The sequence below is a fragment of the Pantherophis guttatus genome, chromosome 3, assembly GCF_059756535.1.
Source record: "Pantherophis guttatus breed Tessera chromosome 3, ASM5975653v1, whole genome shotgun sequence".
Lineage (NCBI taxonomy): Eukaryota > Metazoa > Chordata > Lepidosauria > Squamata > Colubridae > Pantherophis > Pantherophis guttatus.
In genome coordinates this window covers 27,135,918-27,157,726 of record NC_142065.1, presented here as the reverse complement: position 1 = coordinate 27,157,726, position 21,809 = coordinate 27,135,918, and the positions used below count along the sequence as shown (strand labels likewise).

General features: G+C 39.5%; 1 protein-coding gene across 1 annotated transcript in view; it reads right to left on the bottom strand.

Annotated features, from left to right (window-relative positions):
- DBNDD2 (dysbindin domain containing 2) overlaps window positions 1-18,443 on the bottom strand; it is a 31,799-nt gene extending 13,356 nt beyond the window's left edge. Inside the window, exon 1 of the mRNA XM_034413901.3 lies at window positions 18,211-18,443. Within this exon, the coding sequence (XP_034269792.1) occupies window positions 18,211-18,256 (46 nt within the window). The 5' untranslated portion in view covers window positions 18,257-18,443. The remainder of the gene's footprint in view (window positions 1-18,210) is intronic.
- Between the last annotated feature and the right edge of the window lie 3,366 nt (window positions 18,444-21,809).

Below are 21,809 nucleotides of genomic sequence, written 5' to 3'. Positions count from 1 at the left end.
AACTATAAACTATAAAAATATAATTCATTTAAATGTATTATTTCAGGATAGAAGGGCCTGTATCAAGAGAAAAGGGACATATTGATAATAATAAAAAAAAAACCTTGTGGGCCACAAATATGATTTATGATAACTGTAATTTATAATCTATGACCTATCACTTTGTTGCTTGTATGTACATTGACAGCTTATGCACCGGAGACAAATTCCTTGTGTGTCTAGTCACACTTGGCCAATAAAGAATTCTATTCTATTCTATTCTAAATGTTGAATGGAGCTCACAGAAGTGAGAAGATGAATAGACAACTCTACCAATATTTTTATGCTAAACAAAGGACAAAAGCTTTGTTAAATCTTTGCCAAGAACATTAGCATACCTTCTGATGTCAGTTTAGATTTAGCAAAGCTAGTCTTAATTAGTTTTTAAGGTCATTACATTCTTAGTTTAGTGTTCTGCTTGAAGCTAAGAGTTCAGGTTCTGCTTAGTTTATGAAGTTGCAGGAAACTATTTGAGCTGTGCAAAGAGACTGTCTTGTAGTCTTAGTGGATTCACCTAATACACGGTTTGTATCAAAGTGCATCACTCTGACCAGTCACTGGACAATTTGTTTATTTTTTGAATTAAAAAACTGTCCAAAATAAATTGAAATAATGGAGCCCAATTCAGAGAGAAAATAAACCAACCTTTTGGGGTGACTTCCTTAAAAAGAAAGATGGCTAAATCTGCTTCTTTTCCATGGGATTAATATGAATGAAATCCACCCACATTTTCTTTTTTGGATCCTATAATCCCTTCATAATTTTTCTCCAGCATATACAATAATTGGTCCTTGAACACAGATAAAGATAAGCAAGTCTTTCCTTGGGTTTTTTAAAATCGATTTTAAAAAATTATTTCAAAGATGCAACTCACAAAGAGACAAAAAGAAACCAGATTCAATCAAGTAATTATAGCCCATTATAAAAAAGGCTGAATCTTGAGAAATCTCTTTCTTTTTTTTTTCCTGGGGAAAAAAATCCACATAATCAAGGAACAAAGGAACAGCTGGAATAAGAATGGCTCCTTGACCTTATCTAGGAGATTTTCCATAGCAAATATCAGATGCTTTTAAAAATTAAAGACATTTCAGCTCCTCTAGTCAACAACTGATGATGCAGGGACTGGCTAGACTGACATAAGGAAAATGTGATTACTAAGCTGGGCAGTGCCATAACCAAGGGAACAAAACAAATAGTGAAAATTGTAATTGTCTCAAGTAGAACAGTCTTTTCAATTGCCTCAGGGGAAATTTCAGCTCAACAGCAACAACTGTTAAACTTCCTGTTATGGGAGGGGGAAAAGGAAAGAGGGAGATGAGGCAGTGTCTCTCTGGTGTGGCCTATGAATTCAGCTCCAGATTTGGGGGGGGGACCCTAAATCCATTGATACCGACCAAAATGACATAATAAATATGCAATTTTGAGTTCTCCATAACTTTTCGTCAAGCAAGTCACTGAATTCAGGAGAAGTAGGAAGCTACACTCCTACCATTTGGCTACTCCTAAGAAACGCATCACCCAATGTTTTATTTGAAACTATTTTTCCCATGTATCAACTTGGCAATGGCAACCTTTTATGTTTCAAGAAGTAATTCAAGAACCTCTGCAGCTAAACTAACACAATAAAAGAAGGTATGTTAAACCACTAGATAGATATATGGCTCATGTACTATTTTAATTCACGTTCATCAGCCAACCTGTTTTTCTACCTGAGCAATTACTCAAGAGCAAATTTACCCCACATGCCACCCTTCAAATATGTTGAGATTTCGAATTCCAGAATTTCCAGCTAGCACAAGTTTCAATTAAAAAGGATTCGGTAGCAGATGATGAAAATAATGTCTCTCCTATCCTGGAGGCTTACAGTCACAACAGAATAGTCCAACCAGATGTGTTGAACCATAATTGCCAATCAGCATGTTCAAAAGCTAAGTATTATGGGAGTTTTTGTTGTTCAGTTATTCATTTACCTGCAATTTGCCCAAGCATCAAGATCTTTTCCAATGACCCTTCCCTTTCATTATAGGTGCAAAATATCTAAGCTTCAAGGTAAACAGCTCCAAACTCGATTGCAGAAAATATGATTTCAGTAACAGAGTGGTCAATGCCTGGAATGCACTACCTGACTCTGTGGTTTCATCCCAAAACCCCCCAAATTTTAACCTTAGACTGGCTACTGTTGACCTCACCCCATTTCTAAGAGGTCTGTAAGGGGCGTGCATAATAGAACCTAATATTTCTTTTTACTCTTACTCTTTTCATGTATTCAAATTATGTTTATACTTTTACCTGTTATCTTATATATGCTTGACAAATAAATAAAATAAACTAAAAATTATTGCTTTCAGTGAGCAATCTGTTTTCACTTGATCTAGTATTGAATAATTTGTTCTTTCTCCCTTCAAGGGTATTTTCTGTCATGTTTTTCATTCAACGTTTCTTACTGTGTTTCCCAAAAATTGTTAAAAACTGGGTCCTTTTGTTGGCATCATCTTTAATGGAGCTATGAATTTCATTCCAGAGTTCTTCAGGCAACTCTATTTTATCAAATCTAATCCATTTAATTAATCTTTATATTTACTGCATAATCATATACCCTTTAAATAAGTTTGACTGGGTGATTCAAAGGAAATAAAAACAAATGTCTGTGTAATATTGTACTGTAATTTCTATAGGGACATATAGAATTCTTTCTTTTTGCCTTTTCTGTGCCAGTATCCAGGATGAACACATTATTACACAATAAAAATAATTCCTACCTTCTGATTGCCAAAAACAGTTATCTTTTAGGCAGTTGGATGAAGGTATTTGCTATAAACATTGATTATTTATCAAATTTATATAGCCCCGCATATCACCCAAGTTGACTTTGGATAGCTCACAATAGATAAAAAGCAAAGGTATAAAATATATTGGATCAAATTTAGTCTAACCCCATGCCCCCTAATGACCTGACTGTCATATATGCACAGCTGGGGGTGCACATTCCCACTGATATAGTTCAGAGCATCAGTGGGAGGTGCAAGCCCTTCACAACTACAAAGGAATGATCCAGAAAAGAACCAAGATATCAAGACATCAGCAAAATAGGGGAAGGTCCACATGGTCATGACAGCTTTTGTACCCAGGTCTGCAGTATCAAAAATATTTAAGTATAGCTATTGAATACCTCTTCAGCCACTCTTCAGTGGAATACCTCTTCAGTGGTTCCTCTTTATTCCAGTAAGATCTACATGTTATTCTGGAATCCTTTATTAACAGACACAAATAGTCAGCTGCTTAACTGAGTTTTCCAATAGAAAACAGCCAGCAATTAAAACAAGAGCAAATGTTTGATGAAAAAGGATCAGATTTTGATGGCTGAGGCAATTATTTCTAAACACTGGAGGTGCACTTGTTCAATTTCCCAAAGCTTTTGGGTGGTAAGAGCTGGCATAAGCTGAGGCTTTACTTCCAAAATGGCATCCTCAGCAAGACAGTAAAAAGTCTGCAATGTGTAAATTGTCTTAGTTTTGCATTGGTTTCTGCTTTTCATGGAGTTGAAAAGCAATTTAGGTACAACGGTTTACTCTCAACACCGTTTATACTTTGAAGTCCATCATATGGATACTCCAGAAGTTCCAGAACCTCAGCTCCCACCAGCCTCAGCCACTATGGCATAGAGTGAGGAATGTTGGGAGATGCAGTTCAGGAAGGCCACAGGTTGTTAACATTATACCTGGAGACTTACTTCAACAAAACATGAAAGGAAAAGAAAAAAACCCAATGCTTGCAGAGCTCATTCTATTCTTTATCAATTGCAGCAGCAGATCCAGTCAGAATAGGTTCTGATAATAATGATGTCATCTTTCTGAGTAATGGACTCAGGGAAGTGAAAAGAAGGACTAGGGGTAACATGAGAGCAGTATGCCAATATCTCAGAGGCTGCCACAAAGAAGAGGGAGTCAAGCTATTCTCCAAAGCACCTGAAGGCAGGACAAGAAGCAATGGGTGGAAACTAATCAAGGAGAGAAGCAACCTAGAACTAAGGAGAAACTTCCTGACACTTAGAACAATTAATCAGTGGAACAACTTGCCTGCAGAAGTTGTAAATGCTCCAACACTGGAAATTTTTAGGAAGACATCTGTCTGACATAGTGTAGGGTTTCCTGCCTAAGCAGGGGGTTGGACTAGAAGACCTCCAAGGTCCCTTCCAACTCTCCTCTCCTCTCCTCTCCTCTCCTCTCCTCTCCTCTCCTCTCCTCTCCTCTCCTCTCCTCTCCTCTCCTCCCCTTCCATTCCATTCTATTCATGTCAGGACTCAACACTTTGCTCAGGTTCAAAAGATCCTTTATTGAGTACATCATATTGGCACTTAGAAAGGTGAAGCTAGCTCTAAATTATTCCCGTGCTTAGGGTTAGTTAAAAGAATGATACTTCCCCACCCCCCTTTATCTTTCAGGTCACATGGGCCAATCAGTGCAGATGTAGGTTCCCGCTCAACTTCAACAGCTGTCTGTTGACGTGACCTTGGTTCTCACACCGGCTGATAGATGTTATAGCCAGCTGAGGTACCACATTCCTGAGTCCCCCCCTGCTCTCCCCTCTCCCCCTTGAATGGCAATCAAGAAATGAAGCAGAAGTAAGCATGGCTTCAGCTGAAGTCATTTTGCATATCTGAGAACTACATATCTAATCTCTTTAAAATCATAGAGAAATGCTGAAATCAACACTGCACAAGGGAGCCCACTGCCAATTTTAAAAATTCCAAGGTGTTCCTAATATATTCACTTTAATATAATAAATATTTCGGAATCTGGGCTTGAGCTTCAAGGCTTATTGCAGACAAAGAGGAACTTTCATCCAGCTTAGATTCTGGCTGACACCATCAGCAGAAAAATATTTTTGGACACAGACACAGCCAATACGTATAAATTTTTCTGTCTTCAGGGTGTGACAATGAAAGCCAAATACACAACTCTGTGACCCTGTTTAGAGCTAGGGTGCAAATATCAATTAGCCTGTGAAAAAGTGCTCAGATCAGTCATCATTACTTAACTTAAAACATCCGCAGTCGAGATTTTCAAAGTGGAAGCTCCATGCCTTATTTGCATAATATTTCCTAAACCATGGGTTTAGAAATCATTTCCATTTATACACTTTCTAATATACATATTTTTCCTAAGGAAAAAATGTCTTTAAGGAAGAAAAGACAATTAACTGGTATTTTGATTGCTAAAGCTTACTGTAGGTGCTATCTCAGTTTGGATGTAACATTCACTATGACCTACTTCACTAAGTTGTTACAGGGATATTGTGCAAACAACGAGGGAAAGTATTGTATATAGTGCCTATGAATTATCTAATGCTAAAAGCAAATAGAACAAATATAGGTAGTCCTTGACTTAAGACTGGTCTTTTAACGACCGTTCAAAGTCCGGATGGACTTACCTGGGGGCCCAGAATCGAAGTTTTGATGATTTCCTCCCTCTCCCCCCACCCCCCCATGGATGTTCAGCAATCAGACCACATTTAGGGCTACTTGCAGCACCCCATGGTCACGTAACCTACAATTTATAACAGTTTTGCAGAAAACTGGCATTTACTTCTGATTTTTGGCAAAACCAGAGAGAACATTGGTTTGCTTAATGACCAGGGCATTTGCTTAAGGGCTGTCATGGCTACTTAATGAACACTGTATTCATTTAATGGCCACCACAAAAAAAAAGGATTGTAAAATTGGGTCAATCACGTGATTGATCTGCTTTGCAGCTGTCATGAATTACACCCATCAGGGGCAGGCTCCATTATGGGCATAACTCAAAGTCTACCTGTACAAATAAAACATTTCTAAATTCTATGAAGTATATATGATTGCTTGAATTCATACTTCTTAATAAGACATGTCAAGAAAATATTTTTGTCATTATTTCTTCAATATTTATCTATTAATTTCTCCATTAACAGCATTAAACACAAAAAACATAAAAGTTGCCCAAGGGACTAGAGCTTTCCAATGAGGACAAATTGTGACATTCTAGAAAGTAGGTGAATGAGAAGGGACATGATGGTGATTTATAAAATTATGTATGGTGTAGATAAAGTGGGCAAGGAGAAGCTATTTTCCTTTCCCAAAATGCTGGAATCAGAGGACATCCAATGAAATTGATTGGGAAAAGTTGGGATGGACAAAAGGAAATAAATTTTTACACAACACATAATTAAATGTTAGAATTCAGTACTCTGGGATGTAATGCTGGTACCCGCTTGGTTGGTTGGAGCAATTCATGGAAGTCCTGGGATCAATTACTCCTAGCCTTGATGGTAGTGGGACTGCCTCTGAAGTCCATCTGTTGGGAGACTAGTTGGCTTCCTAGTACAATTGGCTGGCCACTTGAGAACAGACTGCTAGACTAAATGGGTCAGGGGTCCAGCCAGCAATGCACTGCTTATGTTCTTATTTTCCTCGTCAGATATTCCTCCCAGCTCCCTAACATATCCACCCACAATTAGAATAGATATACTGCTTTACATACACCACCAAGTGATGATAGACACATTTAAAGCCAAAGTTAAAGGCTTTAAAATGGGATTGGTAAATTAATATTTAACAAGGGCGTTAATCTTAAAGACTCATGCCTCCAAATACTAGTTACAGGAGAAATATGATGGGAAAAGGGTGTATTTTACACCCTTTTCCCATCATAATATTTTGCTTGTAAGTATTCCAGAATTATCCAGTTGGCTATAGTGAGAAACAAAACACAAGACAAGGATGAACCTTAGCCTGAATGAGCAAGGCTATTCTTATGCTGTTGCGTTCTTCCTTTTCGAAGGTGCCGTCTTCTCTTTAAATAACCTTCACCAACTTTGGCACCCTCCAAATATGCAGATTTTAAGTCCCAGAATTTACCAGCAATCATGGCTAATGTAAAGTTACATTTTATTTTGGAGTGGGATAACTATAGCTTCTCAGATGTTAGTATGCTTCTCAGAAATTATAGTTCAACAATATCTGAAAGGTTAAAGGTTGCCTATTCTGTCTCTGATTACATTTAAATCGATATGTGCAATTTTATGTAAACTTGTTCTTTTGTTGTTATTGTTCATTTTTGTTGATTTGTTTTCTTGGTGATCTGTAACTTGCCAATCTACCCACAGTGCTCTGATAAATATTATCAGGTCTCAGTCATGAATTCATTTGACATAGAATTGAACCTTATAACTTGTCTGAATGCTGTGGTCTTTAAAAAAACAGCACTCCTTTCTTTTCAACTAAATATCCAGAGCCAACCCTTATTCTTACTGCTTGAGAATACAAGGTTTAGTTTAAGCTCAGAAAGAAAGCTTTCTAAAATTAATTGCAGTTCTCATTCCATGATGGTGGTCTAATTTAATACTGGTCACTATGCTGAGTCTCCTCTTCTCCTGGTAGAACAATTCTAATGTTTGAGCAAACACACTGTGAAACCAAGCTGAAGAAAGTGATATTAGGCATCAAGACAAAGAGAGATGGAACGGATTGGTACTGTGTAACAACATGCCACGGCTTGGACAGAATGCTTTATGTTAGAGCCTGAATCAAAAAGATGTGTTGGGATTTATTTCCCAGATAAATTAACAAACCTGCTGATAGATTCCTGATGAAGTTTCATTAGCCAGCTGGGTAGCTGGCCACAAGCATGAATTGCCATTATGTAATTCTTGGTGATAGTCAGCTGCTTTGTTGAGCAGCTGGTGGCGGGCTGGACTGCATTAAGACAGGAATTGAGGGCCAGAAATGGTGCCATCTTCTTTATCCCACCTTATATATCTTGGGCAGACAAGAAGGCAACAGGATTTAGATACAAGCTTTTTTTGCATCCTTCTCTTTGGCTTCTTTTTAGAAAAGAACAGAGCAGATGATTTTCCTTCTCTTCAGGACTGATGGGCTGTCTCACACACTGCCGGGTACTAAGATTGCCTCACTAGGATGGCATGTACCCCATGACTGTTATGTATTCATTCACAATGCTTCCTCTTGTGGGCTGCATTCTGTGTTTAAGGAGAGAAAAATACCTGCTGCTGCATTTTCTTTCCCAGGGCATTCAACCAATAGGGGCCTGCACTCATTCACAACTGGGGGTGGGGTGGACCGTGCAACAGTGCTTTCTCTTGAAATGCCTGCCCCCCACCCCACCCCCAATGCGTCTGTTACTTGGGTTCCAAAAGCACCAGCTTCCCTATTGCCTACTAATCCTTCCGGCTCTCACTCATTATGCACTGAAGTCTGGGACTGAATGTGAAAACAAGGACTGTAAGAAAGAAAGGAATCTGGAAATGAAACCTGTAGATTTGCTTCTCATTCATCTATTCATTATTTACATGAAAGGTTTTTCAAACAAAGAGAGGCTTCCCAGCAGCTGGATTAACCTTAGCATCAGGTGCTGTACCTTTCTCTGAAGGAAGAAGCATATAAGGCCTCCAAAAGATGGATTTATGTGGTTAGAAATTTTATTGTTGATGGGCAACAGATTTCTACTGAATATATTCTGCATAAGAGTTGGTATTGCATAATTTCATTTGAAATGATGTGTATTAATATCTTCTGGAGGTAATTTTAGTATATAAGTCAAGAATATTAACACTGAATGTACGGCATATTCACATCACTTAGTATCAATACATTAAAACTCTTCTATCGTATACAATAGACTCTCTTGAAAGCACTGTATTACACTTTCTAGTGGTATTTATTTAAGTTGAAATTTTTCAAGAGATTAGATAACAGTCCAGAAATTAATACTAATATAGCTTTATAATCCATTTGTCTCAGGAAATCTATAAAATGGTCCAACCCAAGAAATTTAATGTTCATTATTAGCTGCAAATTTACAATAGCAAAATACCAGGAAACCAAGAATACTTTTTGTATTTAATCATATTTAAAAGTGGTAAATTGCATCAGCTGCTAATTTAACAGAATGTTAAATGTCATTTACCAGTAATTAAAAAAAGGTTTTACTCATGTTTGTCCTTAACTTACATTAGTCAATTAATTCCTCATAGATTACCTCTATCTACACAAATGTACCTTTTGGATAGAACAATGGAATTTTGAAGTTCAACTTGACTTTCTCAGATTTTAATCTATTGCAATAATAACTACTACTAAGTTGATTACTGAAATCTGATTAAGAAGTAGGTTGTCATGGTGACAACATAGGTCTACAGCATTTATATGGACAGGATAGAGTCCATAATAGATGAAGCTGATAATTTTTTCCTTCTTTTAACAAACATTGGTTTGCCAGGGGCAAGCTATTGTAGCTGGATTTGTACATGATTATATGCACTATATTTCTTAACAGATGTTTTATTCCCAAATTATCTTGATGCTTCTGCAACTAAAATAATACAAATGGTCACATTGTGTGGGCCCAGAAAATCCTTATATCTAGAGTATAAAATTATCTAACCACAATACTGTGGCTTCTCTGAATCTCTTTTCTCAAGTCTTAGGCGCCTAAGTTCCACAACCAGAAGGGCATGAAAAGTTCATCTCAGAAACTCGACTTTGTTAATGATTCATACTGCAGCTCCCATAAAGACCCTGAATGTTTGTCTGTCTGTGTCAAGCTCCAAAAGCAAGAAAGATATGCTGAGGTTCCTCTAAGGAGTTTCCTTTATTGTTCCTCACCTTTAGGCAGAAATCTTGCCAAACTAAAGTAGACTGCTTGCACCGTTAAACATATAATCTAAGAACTCCCAGGGAGGAGCTGTCTTAACTATTTTTTCTCCCAACCAAACTATTGAAACTTTGCTGTCTTTTGCTCCTCTGGAATGTGATCCATCCATCTTGGGAATCTGGACCACATTCCACCACAGACTGTACTATAAAAGTAAAGGCCTTTTCTGATTCAAATGGATATGTTTATGTAGTGTTCTTAGAAACAAGGCAGGTAATCTTTGATTTACAATCACAATTCAGACCAGAATTTCAGTTGCTAAGAGATACAATTAAGCAAGTCATCACATGAAAGAGCCAATTTAACAACCTTTTTTTATCATGGTTGTTAAGTGAATCATGTGGCTATTAAGCAAATTCCATTGTCTTTGCTTGTTGGAAGCTGGCTGGGAAGGTCACAAATCATGATAATGTGACTGCAAAATACTGCAACTATCATAAATGCAAGCTGGTTCCAAGCACCTGATCAGGAGGTTCCAAGCACCTCATCAGGAGCCCTGGTGGCGCAGCAGACTAAAGCACTGTTATTAACATCAGCTGCCTGCAATTACTGCAAGTTCAAATCTCACCAGGCTCAAGGTTGACTCAGCCTTCCATCCTTTCAAAGGTAGGTGAAATGAGGACCCAGATTGCGGGGGCAATCAGCTGACTTTGTATAAACATATACAAAAGTATGAAGGCTATTGCTTAACCCATTGTAAGCCGCCCTGAGTCTCCGGAGAAGGGTAGCATATAAATCAAATTTAAAAAAAAAAAAACCAAAAAAAAAAAAAACCTGAATTCCTGTCATAACTTTTAACTGTTGTTAAACTAATGGTTGTATGTTGGCAACCACCTGTATGTCAATGGTTTGTCATTGCCTTTTTTCTAGTTCTTTTTTTAATTATTAATTTTTTCAATCTAGTTTACAGCTCTGGTTTATCCTAACACACTCCTGTCCCAAGTATTAACCAGATCTGTCCTTCTTTAGCTTTTTGAGATCAGCCAAAACATCTTAAATGACTTCCTCTCTCTTACGTTGCTTGGTCTACTTCATAGATTGAAATGTACTGATAAATAAAATTACTCACTATTTTGAATTAACATGGTCAAACTATGAGGCCCAACATAAAAGCTGAAGATGATTAATATGACGATTCAAATCCCATTTTAGATATGAGGTCACCAGGGGATATGATACAAGTTACTAATCTCATGGCTATTTTACATTTGATTGACTGCAAAATAAGAACAGTGAGCTATTGTACATAGTTATGAGGAAGTGTAACATAAAGATTATGAGCATGAACAAAATTCCAGAGTTGCTGAGGTCACACAGGTAAGCCACTCCAAATTCATTAATTGTTAATTCTAAATACTATTATCATTTAGATCCAGGGTTTCCAATCCTGGCAACTTTAAAACTTATGGACTTCAATTCCCAGAATTCCCCAGCCAGCCAGCCTGTGTCAATTCTTTTAATCCAGTATTTTGTTCTCTATCTTGATAAACCAATAAATCCGAAATGAGAAAGTACAGCATTATTTGCCTATGATGTTGTTCCAAGTAACAGATAATTAATGAGGTACTGCTTTTCATAGAATAATAAAGCTTGAAAAAGCCATTGAGGAAGTCTCCTATTCAACACACGAATTCAAATGAAGTATCTTCAGCAATTGTTTACCTAACATCTGGTTGCAAACATCAATTAAGAGAAGCTCACAACATCCCTTCACTAATTGGTTTTAGCATCAAACTACTTTTGCTATTGTGAAACATTTTCATAACATCAAATGGAAGAATCAGCTTTCCTGAAATTTAAACGTTGCTTTGGACTTGCATTCTGAGGAAATTTTTATTTATTTTGACTCTCCTGGTTCTTGAAAAGTACTACAATCTTCCTTTCACCTGTCTTTTCTTAAAGAGTAAGCATAGATCCTTCAACCATTCCTGGTAGGGCAGGAATCATTCATCTTTATCGCCTTAGCTTGTATTTCTTTAGTATAAATAAGGTGTTATTTTAGTAGTCTTGACTAAATCAAAACACAAAATGAGGACAGCATAGACCAGCCTTCTATAGTCTGGTGCCTTCTAAACTCATGGCCATACTAGCTGGGGAATTGAAATCTCCACACATCTGGTGGCTACCTGGTCTAGCAAGGCAACAAAACTGTTTTTTAAAATCTTCAGCAGAAATAAACTTGCAAGAAGAAAACCTGCCAAATCTGGCAATTAAAAACTGCAGAAGTGTCAGGAACAGAGGATATATTTAATCTAAGAGTTTTAGGGCAGGCTTAGATTTTACTGGGCTGTCTTGAGAGCAGGAAGTAAAGTCTTGTTTTGGACAAGACTTGTCAGAACTGTTGGATTGGATTTCAGCTGGGAGTGGTAGCTTTTGTCATTCTTTCTTGTCCAGTTAGATCCTGAATACAAAACGGCTATTGTGAGGCAGGCAGCATGAATGAAAGGAGATGGAAGAGGAGTGCTGTTACCATAGGCATACATCCAAGAGACGATGGTGGGCTTTTCTTCTTTAAGACAGGGGTCTCCAACCTTGGTAACTTTAAACCTGGAGGACTTCAACTCCCAGAATTCTTAAATTCCCAAGCTTAAAGTTACCAAGGTTGGAGACCCCTGCTTTAAGAGGCTCTTAAAAATCTTTGAGTCTCAAAATTTCCGTAAGATTAAAACATCCCGTTTGGAAGAGTTACCTCTTTACCTTTCACCAGTACATAACATCTGGAATTCTTTCCAAGCCAGATGTAAATGTTAGGTTCAATTAGAATTACTAATGGTTCATGGTTTGAACTCTCAGCCACCATATAAAACAAGGGGCTTGCACTTGTATGAAAAGGAGTTTTTTGAGCCTATTATTGCTACGCCATGATAAAACATTATGTTTACTATTAATGTGCATACAGAATTTGGTTCCCCCACACTCTGAGACATTTCTAAAATTTCATGGCTTAAAAATGGGAAATTGATAATACAGGTAGTCCTCAACTTACAACAGTTTGTTTAGTGACCGTTCAAAGTTACAACAGCACTGGAAAAAAGTGACTTATCACCATTTCTCACACTTACAACCATTTCATCATCCCCATGGTTCATGTGATCAAAACTCAGATGCTTGGCAGCTGACTCATATTTATGATGGTTGCAGTGTCCCAGGGTCATGTGATCAACTTTTGCAACCTTCTGACAAGCAAAATTAATGGAGAAGCCAGATTCACTTAACAACTACAATGATTCACTTAACAACTGTGGCAAGAAAGGTAGTAAAATGGGGCAAAACTCACATAACAAATGTTTCACTCAGCAACATAAATTTTGGGCTCAATTGTTTTATTTATTTATTTATTTGTCAACAAGTATAAGGAAAAAGTAACAGTATAGACATAGACATGGACTCATGAAAAAAATTGGCACAAATAAAAGGATATAAATAGGCAAAACATAGCCATAAACACATAGAATGATTACATATAAATGGTGACAGTAGGAAAGAGACGGTAGGCACGCTGGTGCGCTTATAATTGTAAATAAAGGACTACCTGTATTCAGTCAGGAAAATCCAGAAACTAAACAGGGTATTAAGGTTGGTTCTAGATTTTGGTTCAATAGCATGCATTTTTTGAATTAGAAAGAACATTTTCCATACTGCATGTCCTGCCTAATATTACATTGCCAGAAACGGTCAGCATCCAACAGCCAAACAGACAGCTTTGTACATGTGTTTTAAGAAGATCAGTTTTCCCAAACTGGGCAATAATTTTAAAATGTCATTGATCTAGCCCTCTTATTTGGTAACTTAGAATTTCCTAAAGGAGGGTTTAAAGTGCATATAGTCAAGGCTATGGTTTTCCCAGTTGAAATGTATGGCTGTGAAAGTTGGACCATAAGAAAGGCTGAGCGGCAAAGAATTGAGGCCTTTGAACTATGGGGCTGGAGAAGACTCCTGCGAGTCCCTTGGACTGCAAGGCGATCAAACCGGTCAGTCCTAGAGGAGATCAACCCTGAAGGCCAGATCCTGAAGATGAAACTCAAATACTTTGGCCTCCTAATGAGAAGGAAGGACTCACTGGAGAAGAGCCTAATGCTGGAAAAGATTGAGGGCAAAAGAAGAAGGGGACGACAGAGAACGAGGTTGCTGGATGAAGTCACTGAAGCAGTGAGCTTAAATGGACTCCAGAGGATGGTAGAGGACAGGAAGGCCTGGAGGAACATTGTCCATGGGGTCGTGATGGGTTGGACACAACTTCACAACTAACAACCACAACAAAAGGAGATAAAGGAAGCCTGATACTAATATTACCAAGAAAAGGCATTTCTATAGATTATTCCATCCTTTCCTTTTCAACAACAAGCATGGAGGATGTGGTGAATAAACAGGAGAGAACTAACAAATGAAACATAACATTGTCTGGATACAAATATGACTATAAATTCCATGAATGAATGAGCTAGGGAAATTGCAAAAACTTAGTTTTAAAATTTTAGTTTTTATTTCAATATTCTACATAACAATTCAACTTGATTATTATATCCACATTGCAGATAGAAACTTAACTTTAAAACTGTATGCCTGCTTAAGGGATAAACTCTAACACCATAGGCCTGCTAAAGTGCTATCTATCTTAAAAATTCATAATTCAAGTCATATTCTCACATTTTCATCTCACATCTCCAGTTTCCAGGACTGTGAGAAGTACATAGAACCACCTGAGAGTTATCCAAATTCTTCAGGCCCCAAAGATGAATTCTACATATAAATGGTATATATTTGTTCCTTTTTGTATAATTTGGTGTATTTTTGCAAGTCATGGGGGATTTTTCCTTTTCTTTTTTCCCTTTTGAGAAAGATTTGACTCCTGGTGCCTGCCTGGACAAATCCCTACAGATTTCTAAGCATCATTTTTAGAAGTGATTTGCCATCAATTTCTTCTTCCTAAGGATGAGAGGGAATGACGAGCCCAAGAACACCCAGATGGCAGAACTATAACTCAGCTTTTTATCTCCTAGTCCAGCACTTTAACCATTAGACCAACCTGGCTCTCATTTATTTCCAGTGGAAGAATGCAAAAGCTTAATCATAGCACTGAAAAACAACGATAGGTCCTCGTTTCTGTTCTTTTGGGATATAGGAGAATGCATGCTCTGACTAGTTGGTAATTCTGTACTGCAAACTCAACACATTTTGGAGGTCTTCAGATTAGTAATGCTGACCTACAGGAGCCATAAATTATTTGTCATCTGGAAGTAAATCCCACTATTAAGGTTATTCAACACATTCAACATAGCTACTTTCAGGAATGATTCTAGGTTTATTGCATGAATATCAATGGATTGTTGTTTGCTACATTTGCATGATACTATAGATAGCATTTCTATAGGTGCAGAATGCTTTAATTGTACTGCATGGAATTGCAGGTATTTGGATTAAGGGATAAATTTTCTTCAGCAAAGGATGTGATTTCCATCTACAGTAAATCTGACCTCGGACACCTTTCTTTCCCATCCATCCACCCTTCTTTTCTATACACTCCTTTTAGCTCCTGATTTAATCAAATCCACGCCACCACTGTTCCTGCAACCAAAATAAAATATTCAAGAGAGCAGCAAAAGTTGAAGAACAGGAAATCCTTTTAATACAGAGCATACTTCAATCATCTAGAGAATTAAGACAGTTCCGAAACTGAAGCAGGCAAGGATGCTGGCTTCATAGCTTGGTTCAAGCATGACAAGGAAGCTGCCTCCTTTTGTTGTCCTTGGGGTTTTTGAACATCTCTTGTCCTCCCATCAACCTCTCTAATGTGCTCCTGGTTTTATCCTTCTCGTCGTTCTATATAAAGCAACTCGTGGCCCTGTAAATAGCCAGGTCTTATGATATTGTCTCTGCTGGAGAGAGAGCTGTGGCCTGTGAAAATATTTTTAGCTTCAAGACTCAAGGGATTTGAGGGTAGGCCAATCTAGCTTTCATTATGAATTTGAGACAGTGGGAAGGGTCACAGGACAACGTTTCCCCACCTCACCCTGTTTTTCTCAAATTACCAGCTTTTTGGTCTTCCTCCCTCCTTTCCTCTTTTCCTTGCACTTCACCTCCCCGCAGTTTGAGTTATGCTTTTACTGCAGTGTCACATCCCAAAGGAAGGCTGAGAGGAGCATTCAAATGGGAGTTGTGAATGGATTTTAAACCTCCAATTTCAGGCCACTTCATCTTTCCATACATGTTATTCCTAAAACATGCTTATCCGTTATCTCCTATGGAACAGAAGGGTTTTATTTTCTTTTTCTATAAAGGAAATCTACCACCGATCTTCCAACTATTTCCAGTAATCTGCCATAGGCTAATAGATCTCACAAAAGCCAATGTTACTCAATTTCTCTTCAGAGCCTAGGGAAAAAGACTTTAAACAGAGATCAAAAGAGACTTGTTTTAGCAACCTCATCTAAAAACGAAGGCTCTTCAGCCAACCAGGGGAAAAAAAACCCAAAGCCTAGAGATAGAACTGGACATCACATTAAATGCATCTTTGCATTAAAAAAAATACATTTATATTTTTAAAGGAATTAATATTGTTAATATCAAAGGTTGATTGTAAGTGAAGGATATCTAAAGAAAAGGGAATATAGTATATTTGGGTACGAAATGATGCAAAGATAGATCTAGCTTTTCTCTTTTGCATCAAGAAAGTTGGCAGTGTAAAAAAATGGCATCAACATAAGAATCATGTAAATTCATTAGACTTAATATTGAAAGTACATTCTGAAGAAAGATTGCAGCAGAGGATGCATTTCTTAGGAATAAGAGTTTGTGCATAGCTTTTCATGGGGGTGGCAAGTATCTTGTCAGGAACATGACATCACTATCACACCAGCTCAGGCCCCATCACCCACTAGAGTTAAAAGGTCTCCTTAAGTCAGAGCAAGGGGATATCATATAAAGAGCAAAGTTGAAATTGCAGGGATGATCACACAAGAAGCCTAACTTCTTAACTGCAGGGTATTTTTTTAGAAAGGCATGGGGGAAATGGGGAGGAGGGCATACTCTGACTAAAACGAGGGGGAGGAAACGCAGAGTGGGCTTGTTGCTTTTATTATCTTGCTGTCTCATAGCAATTATCCACCACTTGCACCTTGTGAAACTACACATAAACTCCCACTGAATTTGCCTATGAGAACAATACTTTCTCTTTGCCAGGGAAAAAAAATAATAACTTTACCATTTGTGCTCTTACACTGATCACAGAGGAAGAGAGAGTTGGTGTATCGAATGTATTTTTCTCAGCCAAAACATGAACGAACGAACGCATTTATTTTTGACCATAAACACCTCTCAAATGTAAACTAAACACCTTATACAGACTTCATAGAAGGGTGGGAAGTGGGGAGCCACTGTTTAGATCTGCCGATAGGTATTTCCTGAATGCAAATCAGGAAGAGACTGGACGAGGCACAAAGTCCAAGGTTAGCAGGAGAGTATTTGTAAGCAAGAACTAATAAGCATGGGGCTTTCCAGAGACTTTGGACCAGTGGTGGGTTGCTCCCGGTTTGAACCGGTTCTATAGAACCGGTAGTAAAACTGGCGGGAGGCTCCGTCCACCAACCCTGACGTCATCAGGAAGCTTCTGTGCATGCGCGGCCCCGTTACGAACCGGTAGTAAAGGTAAGTAGAACCCACCCCTGCTTTGGACCATTCTGATGCTGGTTGGGGTTGATGTGAGTTGTAATTTCTTAAGAAGCGGGAGGGATTCTCAACAGCATCTAAATGATGTAGTCATCTATATTAGATTGAAATGGGGGGAGAAATGCAAGCCTGTGAGTCAGATTGTCTCAAGAAAGAAATGCTGTGGGCTGTTGTTGAAGTGACAAAATTCTAAGAGATGAACTGCAATTAGAGGGCAATGGTTAGAGTGGTTTCCTGCTGTTAATCAAGAGATGTGGATCCTGGGACTTGTGCCCAAGTTATTCCCCTGCTCCAGAAATGATGGTGTAGTCAAGCTACTTTCCCACAATAACTCAGGGCAAGAAATTGGGGGGGGGGGGAAGACCCGCTCTCCCATAAAAGCTCTCGCCCCCCCCTGTATGTATTATATGGAGAGAACCTGGCCCCACATCCCAGTTGGGAGCAAGGAAATCTGGGGTCTGGGGACATTAAGGGGAAACGGGCTTGCCTTACAGCCTGGCCCCCATTACTCCAGGCTAGTCTACACAACCCCTTTACACCTGCCGGCTGGCCAAGGCGGGGAGTTGTAGCACGCGAAGTCTGGAGAGGAGTCGGATCCTGGAAGGTTGAAAGGAAGCCCTATTTTCTCACCTCCATGAATTTCACCTGCCAAGCGCCTTGGGCCACCCTAGCCGGTTCTGCCCCGGCACTTCCGTTCCTCAGAAATGCCTGATAAAAGTTTCGGTGGGAAAAACGGGGGACTGGGGACTGGAGAGGGGGCGCCCACCCCTGGCTTTCCCCGGGCAAAGGACGGACTTACAGGGCAGCCTCCGGTTGTGGCCGTGATGGGCTTCGGGTCCTGACATCGCTTTCTCGGGTGGGCAAGTACGGCGCCGATTCGCCTGGCTAGTCCACGGCCTGCCCGGGCAGAAGGAAGGACGCTCTCACAGCAGACCGGCCGCCAAGACTCCCGCCGTTCCCAAGCGCCTGCTCATCTTCCCAGGGACTCCACCGGCCGTAACTCCGGCTTGTCTGGCTCCGGCAGGGCGGACTGGGACTTCGGCAAGCAGAACGTACCAAGTGGCCGGGATGCCAAAGGGGTGGAGCCGCAGATCGCGGGGCGGCGTGTGTGTGGGGTGGGGGGGAGGGGGGTGTTGCTCTTCGCGCTGATTTCCCCTCCGCCTCGTTTGGCGAGGTCGGAAGTGGAGGACGAGACGAGGAGGCTGGAGTGGCGGACTCGCCCCGTGGGGTTGTTTTTTTTTTTTTTTTAATGTATAAACGCCGTTTTTCCCAAGGCCGCTGTAGGCGTGAAAAACGGACGGGGATTAAAGGAAGAAAGGCCAGCAGTCGGAGAAGAAAAGGCTGAAGGCTGCAAAGATGGGCCGTCTGGCGGGACTCTAGGACCGATCAGCTCACTTTACCTTGCAGGGTTGTTGCTGTGGAAGGGGATGAAGGAGGAACTGTGCTCTAAATAAGCACCAAAGACAAATTCCTTGTGTGTCCAATCACACTTGGCCAGTAAAGAATTCCTATTCTATTCTATTCTATTCTATTCTATTCTATTCTATTCTATTCTATTCTATTCTATTCTATTCTATTCCATTCCATTCCATTCCATTCCATTCCATTCCATTCTATTCTATTCTATTCTATTCTATTCTATTCTATTCTATTCTATTCTATTCCATTCCATTCCATTCCATTCCATTCCATTCCATTCCATTCTATATGGGAGCCTGGAGCTCCTAGAGACATATGGAAATATGAAGAAAATGACAATAATACCGCTGACGTAGCCTCAAATGTGCCTTCAGACACCTAAATGTACCTTCGGACACCTGAAAGCCAGCAGGCTATTTCTTTCCTACCAAAGGGAATGCAGGTAGAGGGGTGTTTCTCAACCTTGGCATCTTTAAGATGGATGGGCTTCAACTCCCAGAATTCCCTAGCTGGTTGGTTCACCAGGGAATTCCAGCCAACCAAGACTGGCTGGGGAATTCTGAGAGTTGAAGTCCATCCATCTTAAAGATGCCAAGATTGAGAAACACTGATATGGAGAGTTTTGTTTTGACGGAGTCTCTTGTGGTTTCGATAAAGGAACAGGGAACTGGAAATTTCAGACTTATGCATACTAAATGGGAAGTCCCTGTGTTTTGAACTATTTTGCATTTATGTGGGGAGGTTTGATTTAACAGATTAATAGAATTGGAAGGGACCTTGCAGGTCATCTAGTCCAACCCCCTGCCCAAGAAGGAGGCCCTACATCTGCCTCTACCTAGGATTGAACTCATAACCTCCTGATTGCAAGGCAAGAGCTCCACCTCTAGGCCTCAGCAGTTGGGTGAAACAGGTGTTTCCATTCCCTTGTACCTGCAGAAGGAACCCAGGCAAGGAGGGGCAGGCAGTGCAGCAGGTATGATAAACTAAATTCCTTGCTTGTCTGGAAGTCCCTTTTCTGCAAACAATTTTGTTATTAAAAGGCCTAAGAGCACTTTATCAGATCTTTTGCTGCCATAGACTAACACAGCTCTCTTCTCACAGTTTTTCTTGTCTGATAATATTAGTGATGAATGCTTAAGGATTCAGAAAAGCGTGTGAGGTATAAAGATCAATGCTGCCACACAAAAAAAAAAGCTGCTTACGCAGCTAATAATTCTGTGAGTCCAATGTTACTTAATCCACTGGTAGTGTCTAATGTCTCCCTGGCACACAGATTTTCTCTCCGAGATATCTTGTTGCTGTGAAATGATTTGATCTGTTTTGATCTATTATTAATCAGTTGGAAGTACTCCTGCACATTGAGCACAATTAATTGATGGGATTCAGTGTGCTACTTAAGATGCAGTTGCGGCTGCTAGCTCGGACAAATTAAAGGATGATGCTATGAATGGCTATTAACCAGGATGGCTAAGAGAATCACCTTATGTGGGACAGATATCTGTGGGGGACAATCCTGCCAGATGCTACTGTATGTTTCTCTGCTGATGGATAAAATGTCACCCAAGGTGCTGAATTCCACTCTAAGCAACAAATACCTGATCTATTCACGATTTAGTATTCATTTATAGTGCATCCTGTAGTTCTTAATTAGGCAAATATTAACCAGCCCTTTATGAGCATTGAAAATAAGATGCAATAGTCTTTTTCATGTATACATTTTCTAAACCCTGACTCACCAATGCCTTAAAATTGAAGAGCAACAATATAATACTTGAACAATGGATATAATTATAATCTCCAATATCTAGGGGGAAGGAGGATCCATCACAGCTTTTTACTGATCACATTTGTCCACCTCCCCCTCCTTTGTCACTTTTGGAACCACTTTGAATGACTGACAGATGCATGTCACTACAGCATGTGTAACACCTAGGTATTGGTTCTTGATTCCTGATGCTGCCATGCAAATAAATCAGAGCATGAGAACTGCACAAAGTGTAATTCTGCTATGACAGCCAGGGCACTTCAACTCTGACTGTATAGTAGCCTTTCCAATTTTACCATTTGTTCATTCAAGTGTCTTCTTCTTCCAGAAGGTTGACTTTGAGTCTTTATTGTCTGCTTTGACTCACAGTTGACCATGGAAGAGAAGGATGTGGTAACAACCAGATCTCTTCCACATTCTATGCCATTGACCAAATCAGGCTAGTTGTTCCTTTAGAAAGGATTTATCACCTCCAGCGCAAGAGAGTGCCCTACAGACTCCTTCATCCAAGTCACCATTGAACATAACCTTGGCTTCCTCCACCAAGTGGTGTTCAACAGGAGTCTATTAACATCCATAATCACAGAGCCACTTATGGAAGGTCTTAGGGACTATGGTGAAAATATGGACCTGACTTCTCCCTCTTTCAATCTTATTCCCCCCTCCCCCCCCAAGTTTGGAATGCATACAATTCCCATCTGGAGGATATTAAATTCAAGGAGGCTGTCCTTACATTGTGTCTGCGTGTTGTTATGTATAGGCCATCTCTGCTAAACAAATAATTCCCTCAACACTGTCAAACTATTTACTAAGTCTGCACTTCTATTAACCTTCTCATCGTTCCCACCACCCATCTCCTTCCACTTATGATTGTATGACTGTAACCTTGCTACTGGTATCCTTAAGATTTATATTGACTGTTTCCCTATGACTATCATTAAGTGTTGTACCTTATGACTCTTGACGAATGTATCTTTTATGTACTCTGAGAGCGTATGCACCAAGACAAATTCCTTGTGTGTCCAATCACACTTGGCCAAAAAAGAATTCAATTCAATTCAATTCAATTCAATTCAAGTCTAGTCTAGTCTAGTCTAGTCTAGTCTAGTCTAGTCTAGTCTAGTCTAGTCTAGTCTAGTCTAGTCTAGTCTAGTCTAGTCTAGTCTTAACTGGCTTGCTTGCCTTGTCTATTCATGCATTTCTCTTCCACTTCA